The sequence below is a fragment of the Malus domestica genome, chromosome 07, assembly GCF_042453785.1.
Source record: "Malus domestica chromosome 07, GDT2T_hap1".
NCBI lineage: Eukaryota > Viridiplantae > Streptophyta > Magnoliopsida > Rosales > Rosaceae > Malus > Malus domestica.
In genome coordinates this window covers 1,462,958-1,482,124 of record NC_091667.1, presented here as the reverse complement: position 1 = coordinate 1,482,124, position 19,167 = coordinate 1,462,958, and the positions used below count along the sequence as shown (strand labels likewise).

The 19,167-nt window shown below is 37.3% G+C and overlaps 2 protein-coding genes, 1 long non-coding RNA gene and 2 pseudogenes across 3 annotated transcripts; 3 read left to right on the top strand and 2 right to left on the bottom strand.

The window, feature by feature from the left end:
- Window positions 1-758: 758 nt before the first annotated feature.
- On the top strand, window positions 759-1,453 carry LOC114825756 (protein HIGH CHLOROPHYLL FLUORESCENCE PHENOTYPE 173, chloroplastic-like). Its single transcript, XM_029104786.2, has 3 exons — window positions 759-798; window positions 959-1,162; window positions 1,247-1,453. Exons 2-3 carry the CDS (start codon window positions 974-976, stop codon window positions 1,358-1,360), a joined length of 303 nt encoding a protein of 100 aa, XP_028960619.1. The 5' UTR covers window positions 759-798; window positions 959-973; the 3' UTR covers window positions 1,361-1,453.
- Window positions 1,454-2,455: 1,002 nt separating this feature from the next.
- On the top strand, window positions 2,456-6,174 carry LOC139197522 (uncharacterized). The gene is made up of 2 exons (XR_011582971.1): window positions 2,456-3,269; window positions 5,361-6,174. It is a non-coding gene; the product is annotated as an uncharacterized lncRNA (long non-coding RNA).
- A 1,283-nt stretch (window positions 6,175-7,457) lies between these two features.
- On the bottom strand, window positions 7,458-13,122 carry LOC103428381 (disease resistance protein RPV1-like; annotated as a pseudogene).
- Window positions 13,123-14,345: 1,223 nt separating this feature from the next.
- Window positions 14,346-16,856, top strand: LOC114825732 (uncharacterized). The gene is made up of 7 exons (XM_029104754.1): window positions 14,346-14,573; window positions 14,679-14,709; window positions 14,801-14,864; window positions 15,231-15,274; window positions 15,403-15,528; window positions 15,897-16,056; window positions 16,699-16,856. Exons 1-5 carry the CDS (start codon window positions 14,346-14,348, stop codon window positions 15,453-15,455), a joined length of 420 nt encoding a protein of 139 aa, XP_028960587.1. The 3' UTR covers window positions 15,456-15,528; window positions 15,897-16,056; window positions 16,699-16,856.
- A 101-nt stretch (window positions 16,857-16,957) lies between these two features.
- Window positions 16,958-18,154, bottom strand: LOC103428393 (mitochondrial metalloendopeptidase OMA1-like; annotated as a pseudogene).
- Window positions 18,155-19,167: the final 1,013 nt, after the last annotated feature.

Genomic DNA, 19,167 nt, shown 5'->3' with positions numbered 1-19,167 from the left:
GGGTTTTAGAGATTTTTCGGTGAATGCCTTGATTTTTATATGATTTTTGATAGTGGGTTTTGATGCAGATGTGATCAATTTGAAGAGGAGGAGGAAGAGGGCGATTCCGTGCACGAGTCCAATCCCCAGCCCAATTCTGTATGATCCTCTAATTTCAAGTTTCCTTTCTCTTCTGATTCCAAAAGCATGTTTGGGAACGATTAGGGTTTCAATTTTTGCTTTAATCTTAGCCGAAGGAACATACAGGTTGTGGTGTTGTCATTGCGGTGGATGATTTGGATGAAAGTATGTATCTTGGAATTTTTTTGCTTGCAGTTATTTAGGCTTAGACTGAAGAAAGTTTAGTGGAATGAGATACTTATGAGTAGTCAATTTTAGTAGGATTGTTGTTTCAATCTGGATAATGAACGATGTCGTTTCCTATTCGGTCCGTCCTTTGATGTTGTAGCAGATTTGGAATTTTGTGAAATGTTCTTTATTAAGAATGAAGTGCCACAGATTGAAGACGGTCGTCGTACCCAGTGCACAAGGCTCCCGCTTTACGCAGGGTCTGGGTGCTTTACCGATATTTTTTGTTGTTTTCTCTGTGTTAACTCTGCTTTTACTCCTTTAAACGGTGGTTGTTGTCATTTTCTGTCTCTCTCATATCTGTCTTGCCATTGACTGGGGATGTGGGTGATCCTGCTACCCTGTCCTGTACGCCGCAGTACAAGGCTGTAACAAGAATATCTATTGCACTACTGCAAGACTTCTACAGGGTTGATCAAAGGGGTCTACCATCTTACTAAAGCATTTCAGGTGTGATCATTATTGCCATATCCTTGAAATACTCCTTTTTGACATTTAGTAATCTGTTTCGGTTTTGATGTCCTTAAGTTCATGGGTTGGTTCAATGTTGGATTTGAATTTTACCCTTCAAGAGTTGCTTATGTGAACCTTTTGACTGTTTGCATTGCAGGACTATAACAACAAAATGGCGCAATTACGAGCAGGAAAGAGTAGCAAGAGCAAACTTACAATTGTAAAGTTCAAGACTCCGGAGTCAGTGGATGGATGGGAAGTTCATCAGGGGACTTACTTCAGGATGTGGTTGCTTCTAAGTATGATGGAGGAATGGATGCCAAGTTCGAATTCACTTTCACCGGAGATGCTGTTTTCTCCGGTAAGAGAGACTAAAGTAGGGTTTTGAGGTTCGAAATGGAAACCAACTATTATTCCTTCTACTCTAGTTCTTGCTGCATTGTAGGATATGTTTTCACCAGAGGAAGGTATTGAACTGTCAAAAAAGCTTTCACTTCCTTTGGGTCGGACCCTTGACTGGTATGCCATATTTGCATTCTCAAATGGATCTACTAACTAAAAGCAGCTTTCCAAAATGAAATTCATGGTATTTTTCTTATTATTAATTACAAGATTTGGGTAATAAAATTCATGGTATCCTTCTTATTATTAATTACTTGGAATTTGAACACAAAATGAATTCGTGTGATAGAAAATCATTGGCAACAGAAATTACCTGATGAATTTGCCGTGCATCTACGACATTCTAGCAACATTTCATGAATTTGAGAAGCAAGCTGTGCAAGTTCAGTTGCATTCTGTTTACTTAATTTTTTATGTTTTTTCTTTTGCTGTTTGGATTTAGGACGTAAAATATTTTTCTTTTGCAATATTTGTAGGTGGATGATGCTATCTGGGCTGTTGAAAGTGCCACATTGACAGCTGAGATGGGTGGAAAGAAGCTAATGCACTCATGGAACAACTTAAGCTCAAGCCTCAACTTCAGACATTCAAGTGTGGCTTTGCGATTCTGCTACTGTATATACACACTTTCCCGGGTTTGAGGATTATCATGGTGCTTAGGGTTTGAGTTAGGTGTTTGAATTAAATAACTTTGGGTTTAACCATTCTATTAAATCAGTAAGTTTGTTTTATGTATCTTATGGTTTTAGAATTGCCTGTGTACAAAGGATTATCATGGCAGCAAGATCATGTCGCTTTTGGGAAGCTCTTTTGACGGCCGCCGTTGTTGGAGGTCAGTCTCTTCCTCTGCTTCCACTCGACTCCATTCATTTTATTTTTTATTTTTCATCATAAAAAATGAAAAATCGCTCGGGTTTTTTATTTTCCAATACTATTACGTATACTTTTTTACTTTTGGAAATGAGTTCTGATTTTCCAGTTCAGTGGAATCACCGACGCCCCAAAATCACATCTCAAAGTCTTCGAATTTCAACCCGCACAAGCACTGCCAAACAGGTAGCAAATCGCTTTGACATCTCTCTCTCTCTCTCTCTCTCTAAACATGGGTTGTTTTGTTGTTTTGGATCTAATTTTGTTATATTTTTTTTTCTGGGTTCTTTTAAAAGTATGGATTTAGCGTCTGTGGAGTAATATTTATGTCAATATTTCTATCAGATTAAGTAGACCTTCTTCTATATATCATTGTGCAGGAGTGGATGAGCTTAACGATGGTAAGTTGTCGAAGGACGATATGAGAATCAACTATGTACCATGCCGATCATCTTTCATTTGTTCATAGTGCTGTAAAGTAGGATGTGACTGTTTGTTTTGGGTTTGTTTTGGGGTTTTTTGTGATTTTCTGTGTTGTTTTTGGTGTAACAGATCTGAAAAATGTGTAGGGGCATGTATGACAGAATGTGAAAATTGGGGTTCGTCGGTTTGGGTGTTGTTGCCAACGATCCCGCTTCCGACAAGTCTCTTATCCAATCCGTCTGTCCCTCACTCTCTCCGCATCTCATCATTTTCCTAACTTTCTGTTTGTTTCCCGATAAAATGATTGAAAAGCAAAGAAAAGAAAAATGAGCTTAAATTTCTTTTCGTTTTTCTGATTTAAAGAGGAAAATTTGGTTCTATTTTGCTTGATTAAATGCCGGTTTCGCTCCTGCTCTTCTGTTGCAATGCAATTTCCTCCTGGGGAAAAATGAGGTTTGTATTATATGCATATTAATGCTTTAGCTTAGAGTTTGCGGGTTCCAGGGGACAAGATATTGTGTCTGGCAAAATTCTTCCTTGGAGTTGGCATTCCTGGCTATGCTAAAGACTTACTCAACCACATCGTTTTCAACAATAGATGCTAATAGTTTTCTTTAACACTAGGGCCTTTTAACTGAAGGGCCCACTTGACAACCATATCGTTTTTTTGTTTTTGCAGAGTTTGTAATAATTTTTCTTTGACTGATCTGTTGATAAGTTTGTTTTTGTAGATGCCAGAGAACTACATGGAAGATCTCTGTGTGAATATCAAGGTCTGTACTTTTCCCTTTTTAGTTCTTGGCAATACTAGCATCTTCAGACTTCAGCTTTTCAAAAATAAACCTATAACATATTATAAGTATGAACTGGTGTGGGTTAATAATGAACTTAGATATGCGGGATAGAAGATGGAAAAGAAAACTTAAGAAACCAATAGATTCTGATTACAAATAAGTAAATTTTTTGAAGAAAACTTAAGAAAGCAATAGATTTTGATTGCAGATTAAAAAAATTTAAGAGACCGGTTCAATTGGGTAGCTGAAAAAAAAGGAAAGAGAAGAAAAATATTAGTAAACATTCGGTACGTTTTAAGAATTTGTTTTGAGTTATGGAGACCATTTGATTGCTAAGGAAATCGAGGAAAAGAAAACAAAGAAACTAAGAGTTGTCTGAGTTGTTTATAGAGAGAGGACTTAGAAAAGACAACAAATATTTTAATTTTTGTAATGGTTGTCATGAATTTCCTTAGGACTAAACAAAACATAATCAGTTTATTTGCTTTACTGAGAATAGTGTTTATTGCGATTAATTTCGGGTATGGGGTGCAAATATTGGTGTCCTGAGCCGTATCTAGAGTAGATTTTGGAGTTCATTCGGTCGAATATTCGGTTACTCCAGTGCATTGACAATTAATAGACGTAATTCTTTTTACCATTGTTTGTGTATAATTATGCGACTTATATGCTAACAAAGGTTGTTTTGCTTCCAATACATCAACATATATTAAAAGGAAATATTTAAACAGTAGAAGCTAGGAGGCTAGCCCCTCGTGCCCATATTATGTTACTTGAAGAAAAAACATACAACCGCGCGGGGGGAGGGGGGGGGGGGTGGGCATAGTACCTAAAGCCCAAAGATCAAAATCAAAATGATGTAGATGTACAACCACTCTAAGTAGTCAACATGGCCATCACATATTGAATCTAAAAGGCTGACACCCCATTCACTGCATATAAGACTATAAGGTCGTATCCAGTGCACAAGGCTCCCGCTTTACGCATGGTCTGGGAGAGGTGAATGTCGGCTAGCCTGACCCCCCCATTTATGAGGAGGCTGCTCCCAAGTCTCGAATATACTGAAAAAAAAAAATTGAATATTTCATAGTTTATATTGAATTAGGCAAGTGTAAATTGAAACAAGTTAGAAAATGAACCTTAATCAATGGCAATGTTTGGGATGTGAGCAATCTTTGGCCAGTCCTCACCTGTTTCTTTCTTGCACCTTTCGCTTAACATGGGGCAACCAGAAATGTACAATGCATTTAAACAGGGGAGTCCACGAGTCCCTTCTGTGAAGTTAGATTAGGACAATCCCAGATCCTCAATGTAGAAAGACAGGGAAAAGAAGGCAACGACAGATTTTTCATTGAAGAAGAAGAAGAAGCAGTGTAGAGTGTCCGCCTTCCACCATCCCTTCAGAACAGGGCACTTATATATGTAGAGGGACTTCAGGGAGGGAAAGAATGAGATCCTCATCATCTCATCACTCATACTGTTACTGCTCTCATTCCTGATATGTACTCCAACTTCCACAAATGTGAAAGATGAAGAGACTTAAGGGAGGGCAAATGATCCAAGGGTGGAAGATGTTGGCATCTCTCACATGTATACAATTAGAGATTAACAATATTTATGAGAGAAGAAAACCAACTCGCAAACCTTACACCACCATAACTTGCCATGATCAACTGCTTTAGATTTGAATGGGGTTGCAATACTTACATTGACATTATAATATCCTCCTCATCAACTGCCTTTACATCTGCTTTTTTATGCTTATTTTTTATTTAGTATTTTAGGATGTCAATTTTATTTAAATGAACTAACAATGTATTTTTCCTAATAGATTACATATTTCTATATTTATGTATAATTTATACTCTTAATAAATATTTATTAGATAATATGAGAATATTAAGGGGGTAGTGTAGCATACCGGGTAGCAAGCGTACAAAATGCTGAAGAAGAAAATTCGACGCCTTTATTGAGTCATAAAGTTGTGCCCTTTTGTTCTGTGTTGTAATACTGTGTTTAGTTATTTGGGAACTGTACCATTGTTGAATAAGTCCTTCACTTTTGTTTCAGATGCTGACAGTTCCAAGCTAGGCAAAACACCCATTGTATCGGGGAAGTATCCGAATAAAGTGAGCAATGGGATTGCTGGGCCAAGCCAGGAACCTGCATGGCTGAAATCAATATACACAGAGAAGGTCCCTCGGTTGGAGACTGCAGCTAACATTCATCCTAGCTTTAACTACGACCAGCATGAGAAACGCATTATGGACACAGAGTTGCACACAAGTGCCCAAAAAGAACCTCGTTTCGATGAGTTGGAGAGCATTGTGAGGATCAAGCAGGCCGAGGCAAAAATGTTCCGAACACGAGCAGATGACGTAAGAAGAGAAGCTGAGGGGCTGAAACGCAGAGCAATGGCAAAGAATGAAAAAATTGAAGAAGAATTTAGGAGCAGGATAGCAAAGTTGCGCTTAGTGGAGGCAGAAGAAATGCACAGCAAGAAACTTGAAGAACTACAAGCTTTAGACCGAGCGCATCGTGAATACTCCAATTTGAAGATGAGAATGGAAGCGGATATAAAGGATCTTTTGTTAAAAATGGAAGCGACGAAGCGGAACCTTTCTTTGTGATTGGCAAACGAAGAGGAGGCCCTGTAAGAGTTTTCGATGTGGCAAGTAACCGTAACCTCATGTGCTGATAGTTTTATGTTGTACCTTGCAATGTAGTGGTTTTATAGCTCCAATTAGAGTATTTTTCATGGTAGTTTCTATTGTATTTGTTTATTAAACCACTAACCAGAATCTGTACAGAGAGACTGCCTTATTTCTTTTATTAAGTTATAAAGCAGTGCACCTATTTATGGTTTTTGGAACCAATTCCCTCATTCTGTGCTCCTTCATGTTCGTTGTCGTTGATTCTTTTTTTATCAATTCAATTAAATATCTCAAAAGGGCAGGAATCACTTTCAACGTGTAACTACAAACGTCATGTCGTATAAAAATTCAGTTGGTTGTGCTGCTTTGTGTTTTCAATCTCCTGTCTGACTTCTCATGTTACTTTTGAGTCTTTACTTTTGAGTCTTTGACGTCGTATCATTTCTTTAATCTAAAGAAAGGGATGGAATTGCATACCCAGCGACAGTGTTTTGGGTTTGATTTCTGCGTTTGTGCCTGGTGCCCACGCGTCGATCATCGTGGGATGCTCCGCTTCGACTATGCATCGCCTTCTGCATCTTCACCGCTTCTTCCCCTCTCCCTCCTTGCCTCATCTGCTAAACGACAACCTTCTCGACGACACCCTCTCTCTCCTACCCGCCTGAAAATATATAGTACGAGATACAATCGTAGACAACTAGACAAACTGATGTCATAGTATCAATCATATGTCTAGATAAAGTAAAAGTGGAAATTGCTTTAGTCAAGCCACTCATGAAAGCGGAGAAAACACCATTGGCCATCAAAGTTAGAATATTGTTCCAAATTGTAGAACAAATCATGGAACAGTAATCTAGAAGTCTAGTGCAGTTTGCTGCAACCTGTCAATTGTATCAAAATGGATTCCCCAATCCGTTTGGTCCAAATTAAAACCTAACGCATTCAAAATCCTCGTGCTAACAGATTTCCCCAAGCAGCATGTCAAAAAGCGATATATGAACATAAATTGTTGTGTGTTGAATATATCCAAAAAATTGCAGAGCACTAAAAACTGCTAGAATCAGTAGGGGATTAGTTAACTGAATGAATCCGAAAGACTTACAAATGCCATTGTCCTGTAAATCCTTGGAAGAAAGTAAAAGTCCATTTTGTTGTTCATGGTGAGCAAGCTCCATTAGCTCTGCTATCGCAACAAACATCTGTTTTGACTCAAAACGTGAGGAACAACGAAAGTATTAGCCAAAGAAAAACGCAATTGTAGCCAATCCAACTGCTGGAAGTATTCCAGGTTGTGGTCATCCCAAAAAATAACCGCTTAATATGACAACAAATGAACCTTCCTCGAAATACCGCTCATCCAAAAGTGTCCATAGAACACAAACTTACTCATCCAAAAGTGCCAGTCAACAATGCTTTTTTTTTTCTTTTTTTCTTATTTTTTTTCTTATACCAACACAACATAATTACAAGAAACGAAACCCAATTACAATATGCACACAGCCAAAATATCGGCCACCAGGGAGAAAAAAAATAAAAAAAAATAAAAAACAGACTGTTGAGCCCAACACAGAAAAAAACAAAAAAAAAACTAAAAGAACCTAGTATCTTTCAACCAACTCCACCCCGGAACGCCACTTTCCACCCATCTGAAACCAGATTCCCCTGCAATTATCTAAAATCAAACCAAGCTGAACCTCAAAAAATGGCCACGAGCAACAGGTAAGGGGGTGGTGTAAACACCCATGCCAGGAGCTCTACACACCTTATGAATTCTACAATGCTTAGAATCACCTCAAACTTTGTACAACCAGAAGGAGATAAATCAGGGATTTAAGTTGACAAATGCTGACTGGTAGACCCCTTAGTATTCTAGGCCCAAAATACGAAGCCCAGTTAGATTTCTAATTGACAAGGGCAGTTCTTTAATTTTTGGCCCGGATAAATTAAGCTCCGATAGTTTCTTCATAACTTCTAGAGGCTCTGGAAACATCTCAAGATTCGAGCAGCCAGAAAGATCAAGGGTTTCTAGAGATTGCATACGTATGCTGCTGGCTAGAATCTCAAGTTTTTTGCATCCATTCAGATTCAATAACACAAGGTTTGTAAGGGTCGAAATAGATGGGTGAACCTTAACTAAACTTGTACAACTTCGAAGAATTAGCTTCTCAAGATTGGGCATCTCTGTGAAGTTAGGGGTTTCCTCAAGGTATAGACAATAACTTAAATAGATGAACTTCAACTTCTCCAGCTTCTGTCAAAACATTTAGGAAAACATGCATTAATTGATAAGACATCTCATAACCCAAACATTTAAAAGAAACATATATATGTAAATGATGATTGTACGTACCTGGATTCCTTCCCAAAGTCGTTCAATGTGACTATATCGCATGTCAATGTCAACAAGATTTTCGAATTGACAACTGGATGGCAAAGACTTGCGAGGGAATCCATGCCAGGAGAGGCACCTCAACTGACTAGAAAGAAACTCTAAGTGCCCATTCAGGTGTTGTTTGCCATAATGAGGTCTGGAATACATCTGACTGATCTTAAGAAGTCTTAGTCGAGTCATTTTAACAAAAGCTGCAGCATTTAAGTATTCATCATTTGAGATCGACATGGTTATGCTTTCAACTGCTTCGGTACCCTACGCAAATCAAAATGAAGGAAAGAACAGAGAACCATAGTTTAGAATAGGAAGTTAATGCTTGTTTCTTAAGGAGCTATTTGATAAAATTTCGTTTTTAGATTTTACCTTTTGTTTTGATTATTTTCCAAAAATCTGAAAAATTGAATACACATAACTTGTTTGGTAAATGTTTCCATTTTTCAATTATTAAAGAGCCGTTTGATAATTATTTCGTTTTCATTTTTCAACTTTTGTTTTGATTATTATTTTTTTTTGAAATTTGAAAATTGAAAGCACATACCTTGTTTGGTAATTGTCTTCAATTTTCAATTATTAAAAAATGAAAACTAAAGATTAAAAATTGAAAACAAAAATTGTTATCAAACGGGCCTAAAAAATAGATTTTGATCAAAAGTTGCAGCTTTCTACTAACAATTGCATAAGAAAAATATTTCTCACCGTATTTTGAGTTAGCACATGATAAACATCTTCATAACTTCACAACCTACTTTGTTTCCCAGGCTCATTGGATTCTTGGCGGACAATTTCCCTACCCATTTCCACTAGTAAATCATGAATCTCCAATTTCCCCTCCTTTGAGACAGTTATGAGAGCTCGATCGAACAGAACTCTTATTCCTGTATGAGGATATAGAAACCACAACTGTCCAGAATTTCGGTTGCATAGTCTTTCTTCATCCCTTTAAAGAAACATGCAATATCTAGAAAGATGTCCTTCTCTGTGTCATCTAGTCCATCGAAACTTGTTTTAAGCACATCATGAATTCCCCTTTGCGGGATTTTCCTTATTTTTTCTAACACATTCTCCCACTCGGGTACAATTTTGTTATCAAGAAATGCTCCCAAGACTTTGAGTGCGAAAGGCAGACCTTGAGCATATTGTATGACACGACTCGAAAGATTGTCATAATCTCTGGTGGGTTGGTTTGTTCTGAAGGCGTACTGCCTAAAGAGTTTCAAAGCTCCAAGATCACTCAAAACATTAGGCCTATATACAGCATCAGCTAATCTTAGTAAATGCCCCACTCTAGTTGTTATAATGATTCTACTTCCACCATAAAAGGAATGTTGCCCTCCAAGTAAAGCTTCAATTTGATCTAATCTGTCCACATCATCCAGAACAATAAGAACTTTTCTCTGACCTAGGCTATTTAACATCACCTGGAAACCTTTCTTCGAAATGTCGGAACTCTCCACCTTGTTGTTCGAGATACTAGATAGAAGTTCTGCCTGCATATGTAGTGTGCCTTGCTTCATGAAACCTTCCCTGATATTTTCAAGGAAGCAACTAGCTTCAAATTGACATGAGATTTCATCATAAACAGCTCTAGCGATGGTTGTTTTGCCTAAACCACCCATACCCCATATTCCAACAATGCGAACATCATTCGTTTTAAATCCAGGATGATTTAATAATACACGCATTTCAAGCATATGAGAATCCATTTCAACCAAGTCATTATCTTTGCTTGATGTTGATGAGATGTGGATCAATTTTCTAGAAACATCTTCCACAATCTCCTCAATAAGCTTCGCATCATCCCTGTCACGTTTAATAAACAATATAATAACAACACCGAATAACAATTAATGGGTCCTTTTGGTAATTATCTCGTTTTAAATTTTTTTTAAAAAAAGAAAATCTAGATTTTGAGTTTTCAAATTTTGGGTTTTCAATTTTTAGTTTCACTCAAAATAGTTATCAAACAAGTTTTTCAATTTTTCTTTCATGGTATAATACAGTTCCAAAAATCAACAATTAGATCTTGCAATATAGGAATCTAATGGATCTTTAAAAAAATCTCAAAAAATAATAGGAAATTAAAACAGTTTAGAATTTACCCAAAGTCTCCCGAAACCCAGCCGGGTAGATGGGGGGTCGTTCTAAGAGCGTGTCTCCAGCTCCGAACCATTTCCACTTCGGCATTAGAATCGAGATCATGCTGAGCAAAAGCTTCCGCAAAACTTCTCTTGAGTCCACGAACATCAGATGGATTAACTTGGTAGAAAATGGGGAGCACAATCTGGTTCTTGGTGTTCTTGGATTTCCATATTTCCACGAGTTCTTTCAAGCTCCAAGTGGAAGAAGCATAGTTTTCAGATAAAACTAGAAGCGAAATCTTTGACTCTTGAACGGCAATCAGGAGCTTGGTAAGGGGGTCGCCTCTTCTGAGCTCTTTGGCATCAATGTAGGTGTTGATTGATTTCTGACACAGAGCTTTGTAAACATGGCTGACGAAGCCCCTGCGAGTGTCTTCCCCTCTGAAATTGATGAACACATCGTATTTGCTTAATGTTGATGAGAATTGCATCAATTTCGTAAAAACATCTTCTACAATTTCCTCAATAAGCTCTGCATCATCCCTGTCAAAATTAAAATCAATATAATAACAACACCAAATAATAATTATTGGGGCGTTTTGATAACTATTTTGTTTTTAAATTTTTTTGGATCTAAATTTTTAGTTTCATTGAGAGTAGATTTTAAATAGGTTTTCCATTTTTTTCTTTCATGATATATAATAGTCTGAAAAACCAACAATAGATCTTGCATATGGAGATCTAATGAATTTTTCATCCGTTTTGCACAAATTTAAAACAAAATATTTATGCCTAAACATTACAAAAATCTCAAAAATTAATAGGAAACTAAAACAAATTAGAATTTACTTATAGTTTCGCGGGTCCCAGCCGGAAAAATTGGTGGCCGTTGTAAGAGCGGATCTCCGACCTAGTTTGGGAGTGAGGTGCTTAAAAAAAAAGCACCTATGAAAAAAAACTGTTAGGGTTTTAGGTGTTTGGTAAACTGAAAAAAAAGGCTTATTTTGGAAGCTGCTGTGAGAATAAACTGAAATCAAAGGAAAAAGCTGAAGCTGCTATTTGCAGCTTTGGAAAACTGGCTTTTTTTCAAAGCACATGGGGCTACAGTGCTCCTTTAATGAAAAGACCCACTATCAGACTGTTTTTTTTTTCAAAAGCACTTTTACAAAAAAATTTACCAAACGCTCTGCTGATTTATTTCACAGTCGCTTATTCTCACAGCAGCTTTTTTTCAAAGCACAGCAATACCAAACCAGCCCTCCATCTCCCAACCTCTAACATTTTGGAGTTAGAATCGTGCTTATGCTGAGACAAATCTTTGGCGAAAGTTCCCTCGACTTCACGAACGTTAGCCTGATCAACTTGGTAGAAAATGGGGACCACAATCTGGTTCTTAGTATCTCTGCATTCCAAGATTTCCATGAGTTCTTTCAAGCAGCAAGTGGAACGAGCATAGTTTCGAGAGAAAACTACAAGCGAAAGACTTGACTCTCGAATCACCGTCAGGAGCTCGGGAAGGCGGTCGCCTTTTCGGAGCTTCTCAGCATCAATGAAGGTGTTGATCTGTTTCTGCAGCAGGGCTCCTTCGAGATGGCTGATGAAGCCTTTGTCAATGTCTTCCTCTCTGAAATTGATGAACACGTCATATTTGCTTGATGTTGATGAGAATTGCATCAATTTCGTATAAACATCTTCTACAATTTTCTCAATAAGCTCTGCTTCATTCCTGTCAAAATTAAAAACAATATAATAAAAACACCAAATAATAATTATTGGGTCGTTTTGATACTATTTTGTTTTTAATTTTTTTTAATCTAAATTTTTAGTTTTCAAATGTTGGCCTCTAGTTTTTAATTTTTAGTTTCATAGAAAGTAGATTGTAAATGGGTTTTCCATTTTTTTCCTTCATGATATATAATAGTCTCAAAAAGCAACAATAGATCTTGCATACAGAGATCTAATGAACTTTTACAACCGTTTTGCATAAATTTAAAACAAAATATTTATGCCTAAACATTACAAAAATCTCAAAAATTAATAGGAAACTAAAACAAATTAGAATTTACTTATAGTTTCGCGGATCCCCCAAGCCGGAAATATTGGTGGCCGTTGTAAGAGCGGATCTCCAGCTCTCAACCTCTAGCATTTTGGATTTAGAATAGAGGTTAGAATCGTGATCATGCTGAACAAAAGCTTTGGCGAAAGTTCCCTTGAGTTTACGAACGGTAGCCGGATCAACTTGGTAGAAAATGGGGACCACAATCTGGTTCTTAGTATAGCTGCGTTCCAAGATTTCCACGAGTTCTTTCAAGCAGCAAGTGGAAAGAGCATAGTTTTGAGAGAAAACTACAAGCGAAAGCCTTGACTCTTGAATCCCTGTCCGGACCTCGCAAAGGCGGTCGCCTTTTCTGAGCTCTTCGGCATCAATGAAGGTGTTGATCGGTTTCTGCAGCAGAGCTCTGTAGAGATGGCTGATGAAGCCGGTGTGAGTGTCTTCCCCTCTGAAATTGATGAACACGTCGTATTTCCAACGAACGTCAGAAGAAGAAGAAGCAGCCATTAAACGATCGCAACTGGTCAGCGATGATTGAGCAGCTAAGACTAAGAGTGATGTAAGAACAGAAATACTCAATTGATCTACAAATTGGATCACCGAAAATTGGTCTAGTAGATATGAAGTCAATGAGTCGATGCAAATTAGATCACTCGTTTTCACTTCTTCCAGGAATGGACATAGGAAACTTCACTGTGAAAGGAATCTGTATACTTTGGTTTTGTCCCAAGAAAATGCAAGGGAACATGGGCGGCAAGTGGGCGATTAAAATAAAATATAAAATATAAAAAGCAAAGCAAAATTACACATCCAAGCTTTAATCCAAAGAATTCTCACCTAGTAGTCCAAAGCTAATTGATTACTATTCTGTTAGTCCAAAAACACTCAACTTATCCAACTATTTTACGACATTCTCAAAGATTACTTCTACTACTACTTTACAGGTGAAACATGAAAGGGTAGAGAAAAAAAAAAGGTGATTCACTAGATTCACTACAACTGACATACCGAGTAATCTAACAGTAAGTATCAACTAGACCAATCCCAACGGTATCACAGATCATATGATGAAGCCTTCAGTAAGATAACATTGGAGGTCACCATCATCTTTTCCGAGGAAGCATCATTGAAAAAAAGCTCTCAAATATGATCACCACAATACTAAATTTTTTTGTGATAGGGACTGTCAAGTGTCTTTATATAAATACAATTCCCTTTCTGGAACCCAAGAGTTAATGAATGGTTCACTTGAGCAAGAGACCAAAGTATTTTACCAACCAAGTAACCGTCGTCATAAATTTATATAGTAAACAATTCCCATTGAAAAATTTCGAGACGATCATCAATCCATTGTTTGGAACAATTAAACAGGGAACTTTATAATCATAAAAGCTTTTATCTTTTCGATGAACTGGGGGGAATATCATGGAAGCTTTTTCACATTAAGATAAACTCTTAAATATTTCCCAAGGCTCTTAAAACATTTCAAAGAGATTCCACGAGCTTATATGTCTTAATAGGACCAGACCACTTAGTGGGATAAGGCTTGGTTTTTGTTGTTGTTATTGTCGTCCTAATAAAACAACCAATTTGTTCTAACAAACATAATTGCAAAATTTGCATTTTAATTTTCAACTCGGAAGAAAATTTGGTGTAGGACGGCTTTCTGATTCACATAATACCGTGGAGTGGGGAAATTATGAATCAGCAACAATAGAAACTCGTGAAACATGGCGCCCCACACCCCCACACCCCTTATTTGCAACCAGAACACAGATGCATCCTCATTAAGCATCAGAACAAGAGAGCACTAACAAGAAATGTTCAGAAAAATCATAACATCTCTATATACTAAAACCCAACCACGAGGTACTGTGGATGACCAGTGGGCGGACTGTTTTGCCCCTCTGTTTTATATCGATTTCCCTTGCTGCTCCCCGCGTCCTCATCGTGCAACTTTTCGTTGGATTTTCTTCCTCCTATAGTGTTATACACGTGTTGCTCATCGTGGAAGGGAAGAAACATGGAAAAGCGGGCTCTTCCATTTGCTTCCACAGATTTCTCGAGCTCTCTCTCAAGCTCCGAATCGCTGGCCTCCGCAAGAAGGTATTTGTCTCTCACTTTTTTTTTTCAATTCGAATTTTGTTTGAATGAATGTTGGATCTGTTGCCTTCGGGAAGAAATTTTAACCTAGAAAAGCTTGATTTTCAGGAAATCGCCAATTCGAAAGCTTGGTTTCCTGGTGAGTTCTACGACATATTTGTTGAAATTTATGTGATTTTAATTTTAAAAATCTGGGTTATTTTGTTCAATGGTTTGCTCCATCTTCTTAGCTTTCTCGCTAGAGATCTCTACCAAGGCTGCTCCACCATACTTGCGTCCGCTCTTTCAAACCAGGTACGACTTCTTTCATTTTCTTTTGTTTCTGGGAAAATTTAGGGCTTGAAAATGTGTAGAATTGTAGAAGTTAAAGCCTGTCTCAATCTCTATGTTGGTCTATACACAATGAAATTGAATTTTGTGTTTCAGCATACCCTTACTGGAATTTTATGATTTGGGATAGTGGCGATTTGAAACCGTTAACTGGGATGAGAATTAGAGTGATTTGAAAACGGAGAGCAAGGAATTGCAGGTGGGTAGTGATAAATGATAATGGTGGGGATACTATGATGATAACACAAATTCACTATTTTGCACAGAGTTTTGAAAGTTGATTTCTTTTCTTTTTTCATTTTGATTTTTGATTTTTGTATTTTTGAACAGGTGGTGTTCTGGTTTGTCATTCCTTCTCATCACTTCTACAAGAGGTTAGTTTTCTTTTCTGCATTTAAAGAGTGTTTAAAGAAAAATTGTATGTAATTGATTTTCTGCTATAATGTTTTGAAATTCCTTATTTTACTTGAATGTATTAGTGCTTGCTTTTGCTTTCACCCAGGTATCAAATTCGGTTTTGTTTGTATGGTAACATGGATTGCTCAGGTTACGTAGGAGAGGATGGAGGTGAGAAATACAATTGGGAAAGATATGCTGAGAGGTTTACAAAACACCTTTGAAGCTGTCGGTGAGGATTCTTCTGTTTAGAAGTAGGAATTTTTTAATTTTTGTGGAATCGATGTTTTGTTTTTTGACTGAGTTTATAAAGGATTGCTTGGACAAGTACAGGGTTTGGGATTGAAAGGTTGGGAGAGGCCACATATGGGTTCAGAGAGAATATTTTTTTTTAATCTCTATACATGCAATTCCCTCTACATTAGAGGATATTTTCATATTATTTTGCACATAATTTTATTGAAGGGTTTGTGTATAAAGGTTTCATTAATGGGGATTTCTATGCAATGACTACTTGGGATTGAAAGGTTGTTCCAGCGTTTATTTTAAACTTACTGCAATGACTGTTTGCAAATTTACAAAATTTGTGTTTAATTTCAGTAGCTTGAATGGAAGACACAATTCCAACACCTATCAATCAGGTACAACCGTATAAAAAGGCAACAAAGATTAAAGTCCACGTGTGTAGAATGTGGAGACCGAGAATTTCATGAATGACTAATAAAATTACAAGTCTGCATTGTATACTGGTTGACAAAAGGTGAGCAATCATTATGTAATGATTTTAATTAATAAACCATTAGTTTTGCCCATTGAAAATTGTCGGAATAAGTTAAAGGTAAGGGTCACCAAATCATACTATTTTCGTTGCTATTTATTTCCTTGCTGAACATGATGAAGTGAATCTCTTCATTTGCATTCTTGCATTTAAATTTGCATGTCAGTTTATGGTAAATAATATTCAATTTTCATTGTCTTAGATTCTACTGAGTTACAGTTTTATCATCTATTTATAAAATCCATTTAGACTCACAATTTTTTTGTGTGGTAAAACATAAACTGAAACATTATGTATATCCAAGATTGAAGAAGAAATTTAAGTTAAATTAGATGGACATCCAATACTACGGGTGATGTTGTCAGGGTTGTAACCATATCAGTAGTCGATTTTATAAATAAAGTGAAATACAAGACTAACCCAACAGGTATTATAAAATAATGTAGAACTACTTTTTTCTCTCTCTCGGTACTCAACATATCATTCCTCACTTGGCCAAAAACGATAGATTATCCCTCATGATGTGCTTTCCATGTTTGAATATTTTGTTCATTCAGTGTCAAGTGTTTTCTTTTTGTGTATAAGAATATCTCAGGTACTCATTTGTTTTTTTCTTTCCTGTAGGTGGTACAATAGTTCTATCCGATGATGGTCGCTATTTTTCAAAGGATGCTGTGGAATTTCAAGATTGAAAACCGCTGGCTTTCAATCTTTTAAAACAAATTACCTTTGTAAGGTATCAAAACTATAATTTTTCTATAGCAAATAATTTTTTTCCTTCACTATGGTAATTTTGTTTAGATTAATTAATGTTACACTGATACTAACTCAAATTTATACATTGCTATAAGATCAATTTGTAATCCCGCAGCAACGCGCGGGCATTACTAGCTAGTTTTAACTAAAATGGACTAGAAACTAAACTATAAAGTACTGTAATGTACCTTCGGGAGAAAGGAAGCCTCAAGAAAAGATTGGACATTGTGTTGAAAACATCAGGCGTAACGAATTGATAAAGTACCAGTTGCAGAGTTGCAAACCACAGGTTCTTTGTAATAGTATCTGCACAAGGAAAAAAGATCAACTTTTTAATCTTATCTTCACACAATTCTACAACTATTAACCAAACAAATCAAATTACACTTCAACACAAAAACTGCTTTTACAACATTAAAGAACTAAACAACATCAAACAATGAAATCTCCCCACCTCATGACCAATGATCGTCGCTATCTCGGCATCACTTCTAAAATGCTTGAGCAATCCCGTGAAGACAACAATCTTCCCACCCGGCAAGCAAAATGCATTGATAACAGGCCGATCCACTACCAAAACCTCCCAATTCAATTGATCCAAATGTGAAGTGGCAGCTTTCAAACCTCTCTCCGTACTCGTCCTCCTACTCTTCTCAATCCATTGATCATCAAGAATCTCATCCTCACGGGACCAATTCCCCTCCTCCGGAGCGTCCTGCAGTGCCATCAAAGTATCCTTCCCACCACCTTCATGCACTAGCTCCACTTTACCGGACGCATAGTCCACGTCAGTCCAGGTCACCTCATGGCTCAACCCTCTCTGCAAAACCTCAATTATATCCTTGGCAATCAACCGAATCCGCACGCTATCCGGTTGTATGGCGGGCAAAATGTCCCCCTTGAAACTCTCTTTCATTTTCTGGAATTGGGTCTCCCCCAACCTCTTCTCCAAGGCTTTCGACAAAATTATAAAATGGGTTCGCTTCGTGTACGGAATCGTCTCCAAATTCCCAAAATACAGTGATAAAAAACCCAGAACCTACAAGACCCACAATGAAAACGTTCCTGGGATTCTCAAACCACTTCCGGGGGCCTCTCGGCTTGAAGTGGTGAACCCGGATCCGGTCGACATAGTAATATCTCTTAGTGCTATCAAGAAAGGGGCTTTTGTACTGTGTTGTTCTTGTCATTCTACCAAGTTGTGGAATTGATTGGTGTCAAATTGAAGAACTGGAGGAAAACCCAGAAAACTTAGCTGTGCTGGATGCAAGAAGAAGAACCAGTTGAAAAAACGCGAGAGATGGGCTCTCTGCCGGCGGCTTTGGGGGCAATCCTCGCTGTGAAGCCGCGGAAGGCGTCGAGTGCGAGCTTTGCTCTTCTGTAGGATCCCATCACGGATTGGGTGTATCATACAAACGAGAGAGATGAAGGTTTTCTTTACAAAGATTTGAAATCTTGGAGAGAAATAGGTTTTGGATCGGCGGGTTTTGTGGGTTTAAGCTTTGGGATGAGCGGGAACTAGGAACTTGAGAAGAAGCTAGGACTCTCCATGTTGCCGCGACAAAGGGCTACAAGAAGGAAATGCGGTGAGAGGGTGCCAAAACGACGACGTTAACGTCTCATAATATAGTTTACTCGTGTAGCACTGCACGTGTACCTTAGGCCATTTGATTTCGGCGGTTTATAATCGGCTTTTGTATTTGAGTTTTTGCCAATTTTCTTTGTATTCTACTTCAAACATATTTAGTTTAGAATATTACTTTGTCAAAATTTTAACGTAAGACCAAATAGTTATTAATACTAGTAAAAAAAAAACATAAAATGAATCACCTACAAACATGTAAGACAATGTAAAAATTGTCGCATATGATAATAAATTATGGTTTTGAAATATTTACAATATCACGTCTCTTCTTAATGATACAATGTCACATTGCACCGTTTTCATCAGTTGCTAGCATCAAACGCTTCACTAGCTCAACCTTTTCTTTAGACAACATCTAGCATGTACACAATCGTATGTCGATACTCCAATACGGCAACCTTCCGATAATTGGTTGTAGTTCTACAGTTGTACATTCAGCGTATGCGATTACACGTAAGGAATACAATTTTATAATAGCATTTGTGCATGCATGATTATATCGGCACCCTAAAGTAAACTTACAGCAGAAATAGCATTAGAAGAAAAGAAACGAACACTTGTCTTTCTCACTAGTAAATAGAAAAGTTACAAAAATTAGATGGTGTTCTTACACTCCAAATAAGTGCTCTTACACTATTAAGGGCATAAAGAAAACAGAAAAACAAAACTGAACAAAATTGAACAATAAAGTA